General features: G+C 40.0%; 1 protein-coding gene across 9 annotated transcripts in view; it reads left to right on the forward strand.

The window, feature by feature from the left end:
• The window catches only part of EIF4ENIF1 (eukaryotic translation initiation factor 4E nuclear import factor 1), a 45,554-nt gene that overhangs the window by 11,435 nt on the left and 16,155 nt on the right, over positions 1 to 17,964 (forward strand). For all 9 annotated transcript variants that reach the window (XM_043559203.1, XM_043559207.1, XM_043559204.1 and 6 more), the window contains exons 3-7: positions 2,492 to 2,565; positions 6,718 to 6,845; positions 9,572 to 9,858; positions 10,150 to 10,351; positions 15,046 to 15,221. In XM_043559203.1, the coding sequence (XP_043415138.1) occupies positions 2,492 to 2,565; positions 6,718 to 6,845; positions 9,572 to 9,858; positions 10,150 to 10,351; positions 15,046 to 15,221 (867 nt within the window). The remainder of the gene's footprint in view (positions 1 to 2,491; positions 2,566 to 6,717; positions 6,846 to 9,571; positions 9,859 to 10,149; positions 10,352 to 15,045; positions 15,222 to 17,964) is intronic.

A 17,964-nucleotide genomic window follows, 5' to 3' on the forward strand; every position in this document is an offset into this window, starting at 1 on the left:
ATTGTAAGATCTTTCCTGTTTCTGCTGGAAAATGTTTTAAGCCTTCCTGTCCTCAGGATTTCTTTCTTGTAATATTTACTTCATTGTAACTACTATTGGTCCATCCACCCGTCCTCCACCCACTGCCAAATTTGTGTCACCCTGCGCCACTGACACCACGCTTGCCCTGTAGATTTCACTGGACTTGAGTCATTACTGATGATTTCTAGGTTGTAGGTCGTTGCTTTGACATTTTTTTCAGAATTTGGGGCCTTCTCTAGATACTTTCTTATATTTGGAATTTTGTTTATCTCAGACTTCTTCATTTTTCTAGGTATTTCTTCCCAAATTATTTGTTTATAATTCATAAATCCTAAAACAATGCAAATGCATGATTGATAATCTGGTTTTAAAAATTAAAATGTCATCTGGGCATAGGGCATTTTGCAATCATGGAGAAAATATTTAGATGCTTCAAGTGTCTGAAGACACTGAGTGAACTCATGGCATGCTTACGTGCAATGATTCCTATAGGCTGAAAGAGTAAGTCTCTTCCTCCATATTTACCCCAAGATATGGGAAGCAGTGATCAGAGCAACAGCAAGCATTCTATTGTGAGGCTTGCAGAGGCCCCGGCACAGTGGTATGTATATACTTTTTTGCAAGGTAGTTGTAGCGTTTTACTGGTAGTGAAAGGTTGGGAATTGCCTTTTTTACTTTATCGTAAAAGTATTGAAATGTAAATAAAAAGGCCGTGGGTTTTTGTGTGTATGCAGGTGTATGAGCAGATGTGTGTGCATTAACACATAGGTATATATGTGCATGTGTAATTGCACGTGTTTCCTAGTTCTGAGAGAACCGAGAAGCAAATGGGAATATTTAGTTCCCAGACCTTGGTTTCTGATACCATGCTTCATTTAAAGGAACTCAGATTTCTCAGAGAAAATGGCTGACACTAGGGCTAGGATGGTACAAGATAAGACAGAAAGTAAGGAAGGGCTTTTTAGAAAATGATGGGGAATGTACAGAGGACCCAGGAACCAGCTTGAAGAGGCTCCTAATTTGAGCCCCTGAACAATTAAGGGCATTGATGAGTTATAGACCATTGGAAAAATTAGGTATCTATGAGCCCATGCCAATAATAGGTAGACACACAGGGAGGGGAAAAGGGAGGATTAGTGTTTGCCCTACCAGTGAAATGCCAAGTGCTGACTGGTCAATATGGAGAGAGGCCTAGTGTTGGGAAATCAAGATCAATTTGGGCAGGATTTATCAATAGATGCTAAATTTAGGGGGAACTTTTGATGAAGACCAGGATATTTGTAGTCTCCCTACAGACCACATACTGCCACTACTAAGCAGCAGATGGACATCACAGGTGTCCAGAGGTGATGCTCTGAGATGGACACAACATCTCTGGGGTTAGTATTCTCTTCTTTGGATACTTAACCTCAATCTAATCATGAGGAAACAGTAGATAAATCCAAAATGAATAATGTTCTCTTAGAAAAAAAAAAAAGGCTGCACTCTGTAGAAATGTCAGTGTCATCGAAGACAAAAGTTGTAGAGATGTTCCAGTTGTAGAAATGTTCCAAAGAAATAGGACAACCAATATCTGATTCTAGACTGGGTCCTGTGTTGGAGGGTAAAACAATATAAAGGACCTTGCTGGGTCAATTGACAAATTGGAATCTGGAGGGGTAGGTTAGATAAAGGTATCATTTATAATTGTATAAAACTGACAGCCCTTTTTAACTAGGTTCTTCAGAAGTAAGCCCTTAGGCCCTCAGGCATGTGTTGTTTGTAATGGATTTGCCTCTCTCTTAGGCATCTGCAAGGATACAGGCCAAGCATAATCCTTGGGAGAACGGTAAAACTAGTCACTCAAATTATTTTTTATAAGGCTTAATTTTCTCATGGAACCAGATAAGAGACTATGAAAGAGTATCCTCATTCTTAGGAAATAAGCACTGAAGTATTGAGGAGTAACCCTTATATGGTTTAAAACAAAAACAAAAACAAAAAAAGGTGTGGAGAACCCAAATGCTAAAGTAAAATGTTAACAGGCAGATCAGATAAATGGTAAATGGGTGTGTGCTTTGTGCTTTTTTTTCTCTGCAAATTTATGTTAAAACTATCTACTTGTAAGTTGGTCTCTAATACATTTAAGAGTAGAAAAATTAACTGGAAATTTTATTTAAGCCTGAAGCTTCCGTACCTCGATGAACATTCAGTGTGGTCGACTATAACTATGTAATTGGATGGCAATTTGTGAGAGAATTGTTTTAGAAAAAAGCTAATCACTATTATTTGCCAATTCTGCTTGAGCATCTTCTTGTAAGAATCTTGAGCTAACTCCAGTCCTTTCTGGAATAAGTCAAGGCATAAAAAAATAAGAACTGTGTGACATGCTTAAGATAGGCACTCCAGTCATTACTGAGAACAAATATAAGTTGAAAATATGTGGCATGAGAAATATTACTCAAAATCACCATTTGGTTTCTCTTTCCAGGAGGAGCTCTTGGATATAAAAGAACGCCCTCATTCCAAACAGAGGCCATCATGCCTCTCTGAAAAATATGACAGGTATGGGTGAAGGGGGAGCAGAGTGCTCCTCCTAGTCAACGTCTTGTTTACCAAACATGGTAATTTAAGAATTGTTTTGGAGCTTTTTGGTAGAATGATGAGTGGGGGAGACTTCAGGGATAATGATTTAGGGCTTCTACACAAATATATCCTAGATAAGTTATGAACTAAATAGTTTCCTGCATTGTCCTCATTGGTTTCATTATTAATTAGCTTTAAACTATTCAAAAATTTGAGGGGATGCCTGGGTGGCTCAGTCAGTTGTCTAACTTTTGATTTCACCTCAGATCATGATCTCACAGTTGTAGGATCGAGCCCTGTATTGGGCTGTGTGCTGACAGCACAGAGCCTGCTTGGGATTCTCGGTCTCCCTGTCTCTTTTCTCCTTACTGCTTCTGTGCGTGCACTCTCTCATACGCGTGCTCTCTAAATAAACATTAAAAAAATTTTTTTGAGCTTTACAGGACTCTAAGGACAACTAACCCAATTCCCTTTCAACAAACTGATAATGAAACTAAAGTTAGAAAATGACTTGGTCGGAGACACATAGTGAGAAAGCAATTTTAAGAGTTAAACACATGAGTCCTCTCCAGGGTCTTCTGTCAGTGGTGGTTTTCACACTGTACTTTGGGGGTCCTTCAAGGGCCTGCCCAGAGAAAGCTGATCAGGAGGACTCTGAGCCATGTGGCATTGCCCCATCCTTCCTGTTCTCAAACGAAAAAACCATTCAGCCACTCAGACAAGCCCTTTTGCATCTTGGGCTGCTTCATAAGCAGAACGCTTTGGTTTGAGAAGACTAGAGCCAAATTACGATCTGAAAATGTTTACAATCACCCTACATTGCACTTGTTATGGTTATCTTAAGACTATAAGGTCACTTCTTAAATATCAAGGTAAATGGTTCATATGGCCCACATTTTTAACATATAAAGTATATTATGTTTAGTTTCTTTGTTGAATAGGGCATACTGTTTTTATTTGTATATCTACTCCTCAGAAGGTTGCTAAGTCTGGACTCCTCACCATTTTCTGCTGATGAAGATGATACTTGAATAAAGGTGGTTCCAGTTGGTTAGGATTTTTTGATAAGTCTCAGATAAGTTGTTGTTTGGGTTTTTTCCTTCATTAGAGCTGTCAATCTTTTTTATGCCTCAAGTTGAATTTTCTTAGATCTATTTCTTCTTGGCATAAAATAAAATTATGGTCCACATACTTTTATTCTAAATTTTTTAAATATTTTTTTTAATTTTTTTTTCAACGTTTTTATTTATTTTTGGGACAGAGAGAGACAGAGCATGAACGGGGGAGGGGCAGAGAGAGAGGGAGACACAGAATCGGAAACAGGTTCCAGGCTCTGAGCCATCAGCCCAGAGCCCGACGCGGGGCTCGAACTCACAGACCGCGAGATCGTGACCTGGCTGAAGTCGGACGCTTAACCGACTGCGCCACCCAGGCGCCCCAAATATATATTTTTTTAATATTTATTTTTGAGAGAAAATGAGAGAGCGCAAATGGGAGGGGCAAAGAGAGAGGGAGATACAGAATCTGAAGCTAGACTCTGAGCTGTCAGCACAGGGCTCAAATCCACAAACCGTGAGATCATGACGTGAGCCAAAGTCAGACGCTTAACTGACTGAGCCACCCTGGCGCCCCTACTCACTTTTATTCTAAGTAAAGATGTGCTAGTAATAGTAATGAAAATAAGAGAGAAAGAGGAAAGAGCTTGTCATCCTGGTATTTCTCTTCTCAGAATTAAAATTTGTTTGATTCTTAAACTCCAAATAATCCTCACAACATACCAGAAGATAGGTGATATTTCCTTTATTGTGAGGTGTTAGAGATTGAAAGGTTGACTCACTTATTCAAGAGATGTTCAGTTGGAACCTGTTAGGTGGCAAATACTATGTCAGGTACTATCAGAAATTGCCTTAATGGAACATTGGTCCGTGGAAGGATACAGTCAAATACTCAAGAGTTTATCATTACCACCATTATAGACTGTGAAGGACAAGTGCAGAGTACCCTGCTAGTGTATAGCACAGCCTGGTCTAGTCTGGGGTTTGGGAAGTCCTTTCAAAAGAATAGTGAAGGGCATAGCTTATTAACTTGTCCTGGAGGTCCATGGTGGTAATGGCAAAACTAGAATTTGATCCCAAATCGTTGGGCTGTAACGTTTCTGCTTTGCACGCTGTACCAACTGCCACCTTATCATTAGGGAGTAACAGAATAGAACCCAAAGCACACACTTTACGTTATTAAGAGCCTTTGGGGAGGGGCACCCGGGTGGCTCAGTTGGTTAAGCGTCCGACTTCGGCTCAGGTCATGATCTCATGGTCCGTGAGTTCGAGACCCACGTTGGGCTCTGTGCTGACAGCTCAGAGCCTGGAGCCTGCTTCTGTTTCTGTGTCTCCCTCTCTCTCTGCCCCTCCCCCATTCGCGCTCTGTCTCTATGCTTTTCAAAAATGAATAAATGTTAAAAAAAAAAATTTTTTTTAAACCTTTGGGGGAAAACTAAGACTATGTGTAGAAATTCTGGAAAAGTACACACCAAGCATTCTAGGCACTACTTCTAGAGAGAGGTTTTTCTCCCTCCCTTACACTAATCTGCAGTAAACTGGGTTTTTTCTTCCCTTGTGTTAATCTTCAGTAAACTAATCCATATTATGGAGCATGTTTTTTGTATAGGACAGGCATAGTTACTGTAATCCATATGCACCCCAGGGTTTGTGATCTGATGTTTCATTTATACACAAATCACTGGTTTTCAAGTGACTATTGGTATTGCATGAAAAACAGCAAAATATTAGTTAATACAGATCTTCCTCAACTTAACAATGGTATATGTCCTGATAAACCCTCATAAGGGGCGCCTGGGTGGCTCAGTTGGTTAAGCATCCAACTTCGGCTCAGGTCATGATCTCACAGTCCATGAGTTCAAGCCCCGTGTCAGGCTCTGTGCTGACAGCTCAGAGCCTGGAGCCTGCTTCAGATTCTGTGTCTCCCTCTCTCTGTGCCCCTCCCCTGCTCATGCTCTGTCTCTCTCTGTCTCAAAAATAAATTTAAAAAAACATTAAAAAAGATTTTTTTAAAATAAATCCATCATAAGTTGAAAATATTATTAGTCGAAAATGCATTTAATACACCTCACCTACTAAACATCATAGCTTACTCTAGTCTGCCTTAAAAGTGCTCAGAACAGGGGCGCCTGGGTGGCGCAGTCGGTTAAGCGTCCGACTTCAGCCAGGTCACGATCTCACGGTCCGTGAGTTCGAGCCCCGCATCAGGCTCTGGGCTGATGGCTCAGAGCCTGGAGCCTGTTTCCGATTCTGTGTCTCCCTCTCTCTCCGCCCCTCCCCCATTCATGCTCTGTCTCTCTCTGTCCCAAAAATAAACATTGGAAAAAAAAAAAAAAAAAGTGCTCAGAACACTTAACACTAGCCTACAGTTGGGCAGTCATCAAACACAAAGCCTATTTTATAATGCAGTGTTAAATATCTCCTATAATTTATTGAATACTGTACTGAGGGGCTCCTGGATGGCTCAATCAGTTAAATGTCTGACTTCAGCTCAGGTCATCATCTCATAGCTTGTGAGTTCGAGCCCCTCATCAGGCTCTGCGCCGACAGCTCAAAGCCTGGACCCTGCTTCAGATTCTGTGTCTCCCTCTCTCTGTCCCTCTCCTGCTTGCACTCTGTCTCTCTCAAAAATAAAAACATTTGAAAAAATTAAAAATATATATATATAAACACTGAAAGTAAAAAACAGAATGGTTGGGTACAGAATGGTGTGGTTTACTCTTGTATTCACGTTGGCTGACTAGGAGTTGTGGCTTACTGCTGGTACACAGCATCACAAGAGGTTATTGGATCACATGTTGCTAGCCTGGGAAAAGATCAAACCTCAAAATTCAGAGCAGTTTCTACTGAATGTGTACCATTGAAAAATGGAACCATCTTTAGGTGAACCACAGGGACTGTCTGTAGCTGTTTTTGTTTCCATCTTAAAAGAGCTAACCATTCTAATGGTATCCATGAAGTTTTAAATTGGAAAGGGGTTTCCATGACTTACTGCCTGAAGAAGTTTAGAAATCAGACCACAGATGTAATCTATGGGTGTAAGTGCTAACTGTTGGTACCCTTTGACTTATTATAGTGATGGCGTCTGGGACCCTGAAAAGTGGCATGCCTCTCTCTATCCAGCTTCAGGGAGGAACTCACCAGTGGAAAGTCTGAAGAAAGAGTTGGATTCAGACCGGCCTTCCCTTGTGCGCAGGATAGTAGGTGAGCATGTAGAAGTGGGGCAGCAATTTTGGAGACAGTGTTCTTTGCTGCTAGTTTCATTCTTAGTGGAGAGTTTTATTCAGGGAAAATGTCATGATCAGGAAACTGATTTATCAGTTGGGTTTTTCCTGATTAACAGAGAAAAATCTTGGCCTTCCTATATAGCAGTGACAAGTAGACCGTATTAGACTGTGCTTTTGGAATTAAAAGTACTGATGTTTTTCATCGATAGGGTAACTGAGTAAGGGTAGTGAGCATAATGCTGTGCTGGAAATCTGGTTCTGCTTAGTCTTATATATGAGACCTAGTCCTCAGGTATTAAACAGTCTGGCAGTTCTTAATAGTAGATTACAATTTTAATACAGGGTTTGGATATGGTTTGAGACTGGACTGAAGTTAGATTTTCCGTACCTTTACCGATTTAAACCAGAAAAGATACTGAAGAGTGAAATGGAGGCTGGCAGTATAGAAACTATTCGAGGAACTTGTTGCAGAGGGAGCTTCTTTTGTGATAAGTGGAAATACCATCATAAAACAAATTTGGAACTGGCAAAGAAGATAGGGGTGACTCTACCTTGAGATATTTGATCCTTCTGCACAATAGTACAGTATGCTTAGTGCAGTAATGTCCCTCAAACAGAATTTTAGGAGAATCATCAAAGATGTGCATGGAGATTTTATTAAGTGATGAAAACTCCTAGACAACTTAAATGGCCAGTGGTAGAAACGGTTTGTGTAAACTTTGGTACATCCATATATAGGAGTGTTAAACTGTAAATTGGAAACTTGTCCATACTGTGTCTGGTTTTTGGAAAACATGGAGACACTACACGGACATTCTGGAGAAGTACATACCATTTTAGGTATTATTTCTGGTGAGAAGATTAAAGGAGCTTTTCCTCACTTGGACTATAGTTTTCTGGTTTTTCTAGGAAGAATTTTAGTGTGGTGACATGTTTGATTTTCTTACACCTTTATTGAGATATAATTGACCTACAATAGACTGCACATAAAGTGTACAATTTGATGTTTTGACAGTGTATACACCTGTGAAACCATTACCACAATCAAAGGAATAAGCATTTCCATCATGCCCAAAAGTTCTCTAGTATCTCTGTGAGTCCCAACTCCTACTTCCCACCCCTCCAGCCAAGCACTGATTTGCTTTCTATCACTACAGATTAGTTTACATTTCCTAGAACTCATTATAAATAGAATTCTACGGTATACACTCTTTGGGTAGCTTCTTTCACTCAGAATAGTTATTTTAAGATTCAGTCGTGATGTTGGGTGTATAGTTCCTTTTTATTGACTAGTTGTATTCCATTGTATGAATTCACAGTTTATCCATATATCTGTTGGTGAACATTTGAGTTGTTTCCAGTTTTTGACAATTAACCAAAACTATGTACATTCATATACAATTCTCTATATAGGCATACACTTTTTTCTTGGGTAAATACCTAAGAGTAAAATGACTGGGTCCTATAGTTAATGTATGTTTAACGTTTTGAGAAACTGCCAAGCTGTTTTCCAACATGGCTATACCACCTTACGTTTCTGGCAGCAGTGTATGAGAGTTCTGTTTGTTCCACATTCTTGTCACCACTTAGAATGATGAGTCTTTGCGACTTTAGCCAATCTAATAGATGTGTAGTGGTATCACGTTATGGTTGAATTTGCATTTCCCTAATGACTAGTGATGTTGAGTATCTTTTCATATGTTTATTTGCCATCCAGATACCCTCTTTAATGTTTGGTCAAAGCATTTATCCATTTTTAAATCCGATTGTGTTTTAAATTTGAGGAGTTTTTATACGTACTGGATATAGGTCTGTCATTTATCACATGTACACTTCTAAATATTTTCTCCCAGTCTGTGGCTTGTTTTTGCGTTCTCAGAATAGTACCTTGCAAAGAGCAGAAGTTTTAAACTTTGATCAACCCCAGTTTATCTTTTTTTTTTTTTTTTTAAATGTTTGAGAGAGACAGAGACCAAGCGTAAGTGGAAAGGACAGAGAAAGAGAGACACAGAATCCGAAGCAGGCTCCAGGCTCCAAGCTGTTAGCACAGAGCCCAATGTGGGGCTCAAAGTCACGAGCCGTGAGATTTTGACCTGAGCTGAAGTCAGATGCCCAACTGACTGAGCCACCCAGGCGCCCTGCTTTTTCTTCTTTTTAGTGGGTTGTGCTCTTGGTGTTGTGCCTGAGAAAACTCTGCTTAACCCAATGTCACAAAGATTTCCTCTTATATTTTCCTCTGGAAGTTTTCTATCATTAGATAGTTTAGATCTATGATCTATTTTGTGTTTTGTATGTGGTACCAGGTATCAGTTCAAGTTCTTCATATGGGTATACACCTATTAAATACCATTTGTTGAAGAAACACTTTAACCTGTTTTTGAAACACTTCAACTTTTCAGTTATTCTTTCAAATACTGACACCTAATATAGTTTTTTAATTGACAAGATATTTTCTAATACATAAGATCTTAGGGATTGTGGAGAGTAATCCTGGAAAATCATTGTGAAGTACATTTATTGCTCCAAAGAGAAAAAGCAAAAGACTCAGTCTTATTTAAATATGTAATGTACATATTACTCTGTAACTATTTCAGTGGTAATTCTTTTCCAATACTCTCACCACCACTAGTCATGGACATACCAGTGAGAAAATAAAAATACCCTACTGGTTTGCTTAACTTTCCCTTTCTGCCACCTTTCCAGATCCACGAGAGCGTGTGAAAGAAGATGACTTAGATGTTGTTCTCAGCCCACAGAGACGAAGCTTTGGAGGGGGCTGCCATGTGACAGCCGCTGTTAGTTCCCGGCACTCAGGAAGTCCATTGGAAAAAGACAGTGATGGGCTTCGCCTGCTTGGCGGACGAAGGATTGGCAGTGGAAGAATAATCTCTGCTCGGACCTTTGAGAAGGATCACCGACTCAGTGATAAGGACCTGCGGGACTTGAGAGACCGAGATCGAGAGAGGGACTATAAGGACAAGCGATTTAGGGTTTGTCTTCTAGATCCTCTGGCCCCTCATGTGCTTAGGGACTTGATATGCAGTTTGTTTATACCAGGTTATTTTGAGATGCTGGATGAACAGAGCCCATTCTTAAGCCAGATAGAGAGGAGCAGAAAGAGTGCTGGAGGTGGGGTGGGGTGGGGGTGGGGGTGCTTCAAGTCTGCAGCATAGTATCTTCATTACATTATTGAGCATTACCTAATTCATCAAGACCTTGACTGAGGTAGAAATGCCTTAACTAGAACCTTATTTTTTTATCTTGATTGTGTACTTTTCCAGAGGGAGTTTGGGGATAGTAAGCGTGTCTTTGGTGAGCGAAGAAGAAATGATTCCTACACAGAAGAAGAACCAGAATGGTTCTCAGCTGGACCCACAAGTCAGTCTGAAACCATTGAGCTGACTGGCTTTGATGATAAGATACTGGAAGAAGATCACAAGGGGAGAAAAAGAACAAGGCGACGGACAGCCTCTGTGAAGGAAGGTCAGCAAAAACTTTGAGAGGGGAGCTCACTGTTCTAAAATGAGATGTGCTTGTAATTGGCCTGAATGTGCACTTAGGAACAACTGTACCCATTGCAAGGAAGTAGCAAGTTTCTAACATTGCAGCCTGATTTTGAAGCTGCTAAGTTTGAATTTATTAGGTGTGGATACTATATCCTCAACTTGTTCTGCCTGTGGTGCTAAACAGAAAAGTCTCACATTCCCCTGTAAGAGTACTGTGTACATAAAAGGGTTCCCCAGAGATAAGAAATGTGGTAAAAATAGTGGAGGAGTTTGATTCATTGAGCACTAGACCCAGTGATAAGTGTTTTGTCTGCGTAATCTTACTTCTAACAACCCTATGAGGTAGGTACTTCTTTCCCCATCTTGTGGATGAGCAAATGGAGGCACAGAAGGCTTGAGTGACTTGTCTGTGGACACTAACGAAGTAAGTAGTGAAACTGGGAATTGAGCAACTTCTTTTGTACTTCAGAGCCCACCTTCTTCACCATACTGTTAGACTTCCTACATCAATTGTTTCTGACTTGGCTTCTCCCAGACTCAGTCAACTATGAGATAAGGTCAGGTAGCTCCCATACTAAACTGAAAAGTCAGAGTTAACAGTGTGAGAGGTGCCTGGTGCAGAGTTGGGGGGGTCCCATTAGTCATTTTCCAGTAGCCTGGCTTTGAGGTGGCTAGGCCGGCTAGCCTGGATTTGAGTATTGGGGCAGTTGCTTACAAAAAGGATAATCTTTGATAAAACTCTTTATAGGTGGACTTGTTTATTTGTAAGGTGAAGACAGTGCCTACTCTATAACTTTAAGGGTTACTCTTAGCATTAAAGATTGAATGTGAACATCAGAGCTCAGCCTCTTGTGGGCACTTCTTCAGTAAATTCCAGTTCTCTTCAGCCTTCACGTTTGGTTGGAAAATACCTTTTGGCAGCTACTAGGCAACAAAAGTGGAAAGCTATTTTAGAAGTGCCTGGCTGGCTTAGTTGGTAAAGTGTGCCACTCATGATCTCAGGGTTATGAGTTTAGGCCCCACATTGGGTATAGAGATTACTTAAAAAAAAAAAGAAAAAAAGAAAGCTATTTTGATACATAAATGTGTAGTGCCACCTTAAAATTATAAGGCTAAGATATATTTGTGTAGAAAATGAGCTAGTGGAATTTAAGAGAAAGGAAAGGGAGAACTCACTTGTCTTTTTTTTTTTTTTTTTTTGGTAATATCTTTAAAATACAGTAGATATTACCATTATCTTTATGCTGTTACATGTTGTTCCCTAGAGTGATGCATGACATCAGTGGGTAACTTGTAAAGCTTTGTTCTTAAATAACCTTTGAGACATGGCTTTGTGTCATTCTCAGGCTAACGAGCACCAGCCCAGTGTAGTCTTTGCACATAATGATAAAGATAAGGCTTCTGGTGAAAAGAAGCACATGTTTTCGTAACTCAACTGCAATGTGAATTTCAACCATTCTTGTATCAACAAGTGGATGAACCAAAAGGAGTGAGAGTATCACCTTCTTACTTTATAGATACAGAGAGAGACAGGCCTGGAAGAGGGGACAACCCAAGACCCTGTCACATGGATTTCATGGCAGAGCCCCATGTGGAATCCGGGAGTCCTAGCTCACTCATCCCAGTAGTTAATTGCCAGTGGTCCCTAGGCTGTCCTAACCACTGTATTTAGGATAAACAGGTACCCCGTAATTTCATCTTGGCTACAAAAATGAGGGGAGGGATGATGAGTGCCTTTTAGTCCAGTTTTTATTTGTATTCTAACTTTACCCTGAATTTTTGTTTAATGTTTATTTTGAGAGAGCACGTGCATATGCACACACAAGCGGAGAGGGCAAAGAGAGAGGGGGAGAGAGAACCCCAAGTAGGCTCCATGCTGAGTGTGGAGCCCAGCTCAACAACTGTGAGTTCATGACCTGAGCTGAAATCAAGAGTCAGACACTTAAGTGACTGAGCCACCCAGGCCCCCCTCCCCTGAATTTTTTATGTAGCAGTTCTCTGCAGGCACATACTAGTGCTGGCAGTGTAGCAGTTAATAGGACAAACATGTTCACTGCCTGTATGATTTTAAAATTGATGTGTATTGAGTACTCACTTTAGACAGGTGATGCATATATGGTAATATTAACGAAACAATTTGAATGTGCATTACACCTGTAACCAGAAAATAAATTATGTAGAAGTCAGAAATAGCTAAATCCCCCCATTGATAGAAAAGAAAATTTCAGTTTTTCTCTCTAATGAAAGTATGTGGTCCTTCTGAATGTGGTAAAACTTGCCCCTAGTTATCTTTTCTGGGCCTCTGCCTTTTGAGTCTACCATGATAAATGGCCAGTTGTGTTTGTCTACTAGTGCATATCCCTACCCACTCATACCCACTCTCAGTTGACAGACCCTGTCTGCTTTCCAGAAACCTTGACACTGGCATAAAATTGCATGTGGAACATTCTTGTTATCTGCAAAAGCTATTTATCTGTTAAGAGATCTTCTCATCTCAACACAAAATAAAAGGCATAGGAGAAATATTAAAATTTCTTTTGTAAATCTATGAACCAAGTACAGACTCTTGTTTCTGGCTTTCATCCTTAAGTTGGGACCCAAAACTACAGCAAAATGTATTATCACTTGTCGATCCTGAGGTGGGCTGGCAGGTTCTGCTTAGTAAAATGGATCAGGCAGAAGCACTGCTCTAATGGAAAAGGACACAAACTGGGCATTGATTAGGCTATTGTTAATTCTTCTAGGGCCCAATTTCTTTGTAAAGTGAGGATACCTCCACCAAATAGTCATTTTAGTTTAAATGTCAGTTTCTAAGGGATAGTATTTGCTTCTCTTTTCAGTAAGTATGTTCTAACCCACTGGAGAGACTGCTGATTGCTTTATCGATGGCTCACAAACCTTGTCTGTTTCACTGGTTGTCAGAAGGCTCACGGTAGTTAGATGGCAGCCACCCCTGTGGAGGAGCAGTGCTGCTGTAATACTCAGAGCTTGGTGTGGAAGAGTATCGGTGGCCATCTTAGGGTTAAAGCTTCTGCCACTTGGCTAATATTGAGACCTTGGGTAAGCAAGCCACTTAACCCTTTAGTTATTAAATTCCCTGCTTTGCTGTGCAGTGTTTGAAGCATTACTGGAATGAAGGCAGCTGATGGCATTTAGTGTCTCTTGGTCTGATTAATAACAAGACTGAGGTAACTATTAGGGACTTTTGAGAAGGGATGGGTCCAAGATTTGGTGCTTTTTTTTTTTTTTTTTTTTAACAGGAAGACTTCATGTCTGCTGTAGATCTTGAAAGTACAGGCAGTTCTTACATTGGTACTTTTGCAGCATGGGGCTTTGGGAGTTCTGTCCTTCAAACTAAAAAGTTTGATGGGGCGCCTGGGTGGCTCAGTCGGTTAAGCATCTGACTTTGGCTCAGGTCATGATCTCATGGTTCGTGAGTCTGAGCCCCACTTCGGGCTCTGTGCAGACAGCTGAGAGCTTGGAGCCTGCTTCACATTCTGTGTCTCCCTCTCTCTCTGCCCCTCCCTTGCTCGTGCTCTGTCTCTGTGTCTCAAAAATAAATGTTAAAAAAAAAAAAAATTGAATGTCTAGGGACACCTGGGTGGCTCAGTTGGTTAAGCATCTGACTCATTTTGGCTCAGGTCATGATCTCACAGTTGGTGAGATTGAGCCCCACCTTGGGCTCTGCACTGGCAGCATGGAGCCTGCTTGGGATTCTCTCTCTCTCCCCCTCTCTCTGCCCCTACTCCACTCATGCTCTCTTTCTCAAAATAAGTAAATAAACATTTTTTTAAAAGTTGAATGTCTAGTATATCTCAGGGCACTTCTTTAAAAGAAGAAAAATTTTTTATCTTAAGTATTTTGCCTTTTGCCCATATCCCAGCTAAAACGAAGATACTAGATTCCTCAAATGTTAACACTTGGTAGCTTCATTTAGACCCTACCTTCTTATCCTAATAACAACAACCGAATAATACTAAGTTTTAGATATACCAGGCACTTGAGAGTAAGACGAAACTGATTAGAGCAGATTACCTGCCTTCAGGAAGGTCGGTATCAGTAGACACTTTGAGAGACAACACAAGGATTATAGAGAAGGCAGTGATTAATTTTTCTGGGCAGGGTAAATATAGGTAGGCAGGTCAGCCTTCCCAGAAGAGGTACCATTTGAGGTTTGCCTGCCTTGAAGGATGAGCTACAACCAACCTGTAGGCAAGTGAAAATTGCCCTCATGCCAGATTTCACATAAATACCTTAGATTGTTGAACCCTGACTTAAAGCAGTGGTATAGATTACGTGGGTGAAGGCAGAGCCAAATTAATTTGGTTCCATTTTTAAGCAGCAAGAGACTTGCAAAAAACTATCTTTAAAAAAAAAAAAATCCCATTAGAAATAGAACCTGCTGCATTACAGAAAACTTGAAGAATGGGTGGTGGAGGGACCATAATCTTTCCTGCATTGTGTTGGTGTTCTGGCTTGTTACTAGGGCTTTTTTCCTAGCTCCCATAGGAAGCGAATGGTTTTACTGTTGTAAATGCTATATCGGCACCTAAGGTCTGTCTTTAAAGTTAGCTATGGCTCTTTTGCACGTGTGATGATGGCTGAGGCCACAGAATAAGTCTAGAGCAGTTCACTTGATCAAGTCTGTTTTTGTCCTGGTTTTGCTTTCAGGCATAGTCGAGTGCAATGGAGGAGTGGCCGAAGAGGATGAGGTGGAGGTCATCCTGGCACAGGAGCCTGCTGCTGATCAGGAAGTGCCAAGGGATGCCGTCTTGCCTGAGCAGTCCCCAGGAGAATTTGACTTTAATGAGTTCTTTAACCTTGATAAGGTGCCATGCTTGGCTTCGGTGAGTGTAGCAGCACGCTTATAAATGAGATGGAGCAACTGTATGGTTAAATTTGACCTAAGTATCTCAGATACCTCTTTTTAAAGTATTGTTTTGGTAGATGTTTTGGGGATTTTGGCTTTTATTCTTAAATATTATTTGAGTTTTTGTGGCTTTGTTTTGGGAGTCTGAGTGGAAATGACCAAGTTGAGAATTCTGTACCACTTACCTCTTTTCTAGTCTGGTAGCATTGAAGTAAGAAATCTTTAGATGTTAAGAACATTGCTTTTATTTTTAGGTAGTTAAGTGTTTGTTAGACTTGCTGCAGAGGTGGATTTTTATAATTGGTGATTAGTATCATGCTGATGTACATTCCTTGGGTAAGGTTGACTTGTTAGGTGGTAACTTTGTGGTGTGATGGTTCTGAAAATCTTCAATGAAAAGCAACTTGGAATACTTTCAGTGTTGCTGTTAAACTACTGAGGTCCAGTTTTTCTCAACTTTCAAAGTAGATTCAGTAAGCATCCCAAATCCTCACTTGCTGCTGCCTTTGCTCCTCGCCCCTTTGGTCATTTAGGGATTACTATAGCCTCAACAAATTGGAGAAAAGATAGCACTCTGACCTGTGCACACAGAAATGAAGTTGTTCTGTGGTTGTTGAAAGAGTGCAGAGAACCATGATGAAACAGAATTTTAAAAACATTTGCCCAAAAGCATCTGTATGTTCTAGAGGTCCCATTTACAATAGCAAATACATTTGACCTGTCCTTTAAAATTGGTGATTCATGGAATTTAAATGACTGTACTTCCTAACTATGATGGCTCCTTATTTGATTATCCCGTGAGCAGAGAGAACTGGGTGTGACAGAACAGGCAATATTGGCTTGTCTCCTTTGTCATTTGTGGTCCCAGTCCTCAAAAGATGGCCACCTGGAACAGGTGAGCAGACACTGCCTAGCACTAATAGGTATGGGGCTGCAGGTGAGTTCTAGGGCAGTACCTCTTAAATTCTCTGTGGTGAGGGGCCAGGTTCTATTTTCAGTCCATTGAGAACCAATACTTGAGTATAAAGTACAAAAGTCACAGCAGTGCCAAATTGCTGCAGTTTCTAAGCATTTACTTTCATTCTCTCAACTTACCTCCATGTGGTCCAAGAACACACTTGTCTAGAGCACTCTTCAGGTAACTGTGTGTTTGGTTCTCACTTACAGTCAGCCAGTCAGTAGTAGTCCTTTGGCTCACTGTGAGCAGAAATGTTGCATTCAGATGTGAGCTTAATTTTTTTGGTGTAAAATTCTTAGCTTTTGAGGGGATGATAGTGGCTTCCCCATCCCCCCCCCCTTCACTCTCTTAGGTGGAAATCTTACTATAAAAAGTTTTCACAGCAAAAGGTAAAAATTTATAGGCGTATTATGGCTCCAAATGTGAGCACCTGTGAAGCTTAACTAGCGTGTGCCTACGTAGAAGAAGAATCCAAAACTAAACCTGATAATAGGTAACATGCATAGAGTGCTGATTGTTATAGGCTTTACATACAATAAGTCATTTAATCCTCACAAAATCCTTATAAATTAATTACTACAGTTTCCATTTTACAGACGAGGAAACAGGCACAGGTTTAAATAACTTGCCCAAAGTCACACATGTAGTAAGTGGTAGAAACTGAATTTTGATTCATGCAGTTTCAGTTAAGAGTCTTTGTTTTCAGTTCACCATAACTATACTGCCTCTAAAGTATAAAAGGAGGAATAGGAACTTCACACTATATTTGGCCCTCACCCTCAACCAAAATTTGGCTAAAGCTGAGCAGTAGTTGCTACTAGGCTAAGAGGTCTCCATGTTTTTCATGAAAGTCCTGCTCATTAAGGTGTATATTCTATAGGTTCACTTAAAAGCAAAACTGGGATCAGTTAAAAATACTGATTATGCTGTATAACTCTAATATTTGCTCATTAAATGACCAATTCGGAAAAATAAGAACTATATAGGATTTGAGCATCAGTTGACAAGTGTTATATAAAGTGCTTGAAGTAGTGCATGGCACTTAGTAAGCTCTACCAGTGTTAGGTATTAATAGATAAAAATAGAATTATACCTGTAGTTGTAGGCTATGTTTACTGGGATTACATCACATTAGAAGTAGAAAGTCATAAAAATCTATGCAAACTGAAAATTTGGATCACATGTGAAAGTAATTTCAGTTAAATAATTAAAAATAAGTTTGTTTTAAATATGATGCAACTATTACTATAGGGCCTGACATGTAACAGGTGCTTATGTATGTTGAATGAAGAAAAAGGAAATCAAAGTGGAAATCGTAAATGATTTAGAGTGATGAACAAGGACCATGACACAGAAAACCCTTGGTGGTGTGATCAGAAGTATGCTCAGAAGAAAAGGTATAGCCTTAGGTACATTAATTGCAAATCCCCAAAGTCAAACTAGAGTGAAACAAATACAAAAATATAGAAATTTCCATAAAAGTGGAAGGTACTAAAAGAAAAATGTTAATCATTTACTAGTCATTGACAATGACTAGTAAAAGCTAGTCATTGTCAAAGAAAATATTTTACAGTATCTGATCAGAATAATACGAATCCTAAGATAAGACTTATCAAATGACTTTTGTTTGAAGGACCAGACTAACAGTCATAAGTTACTTTGAAAGGTTATTAAAAATCTAGAAAGAGCAGATGAAATCTACCAGATTACATTTATAGGCTCCTCTTCTTGAACAGCTGATAGCTGACAAGAATGTTCACAG

Source organism: Prionailurus bengalensis, chromosome D3 (assembly GCF_016509475.1).
Source record: "Prionailurus bengalensis isolate Pbe53 chromosome D3, Fcat_Pben_1.1_paternal_pri, whole genome shotgun sequence".
In the NCBI taxonomy this organism is placed as follows: Eukaryota; Metazoa; Chordata; class Mammalia; order Carnivora; family Felidae; genus Prionailurus; species Prionailurus bengalensis.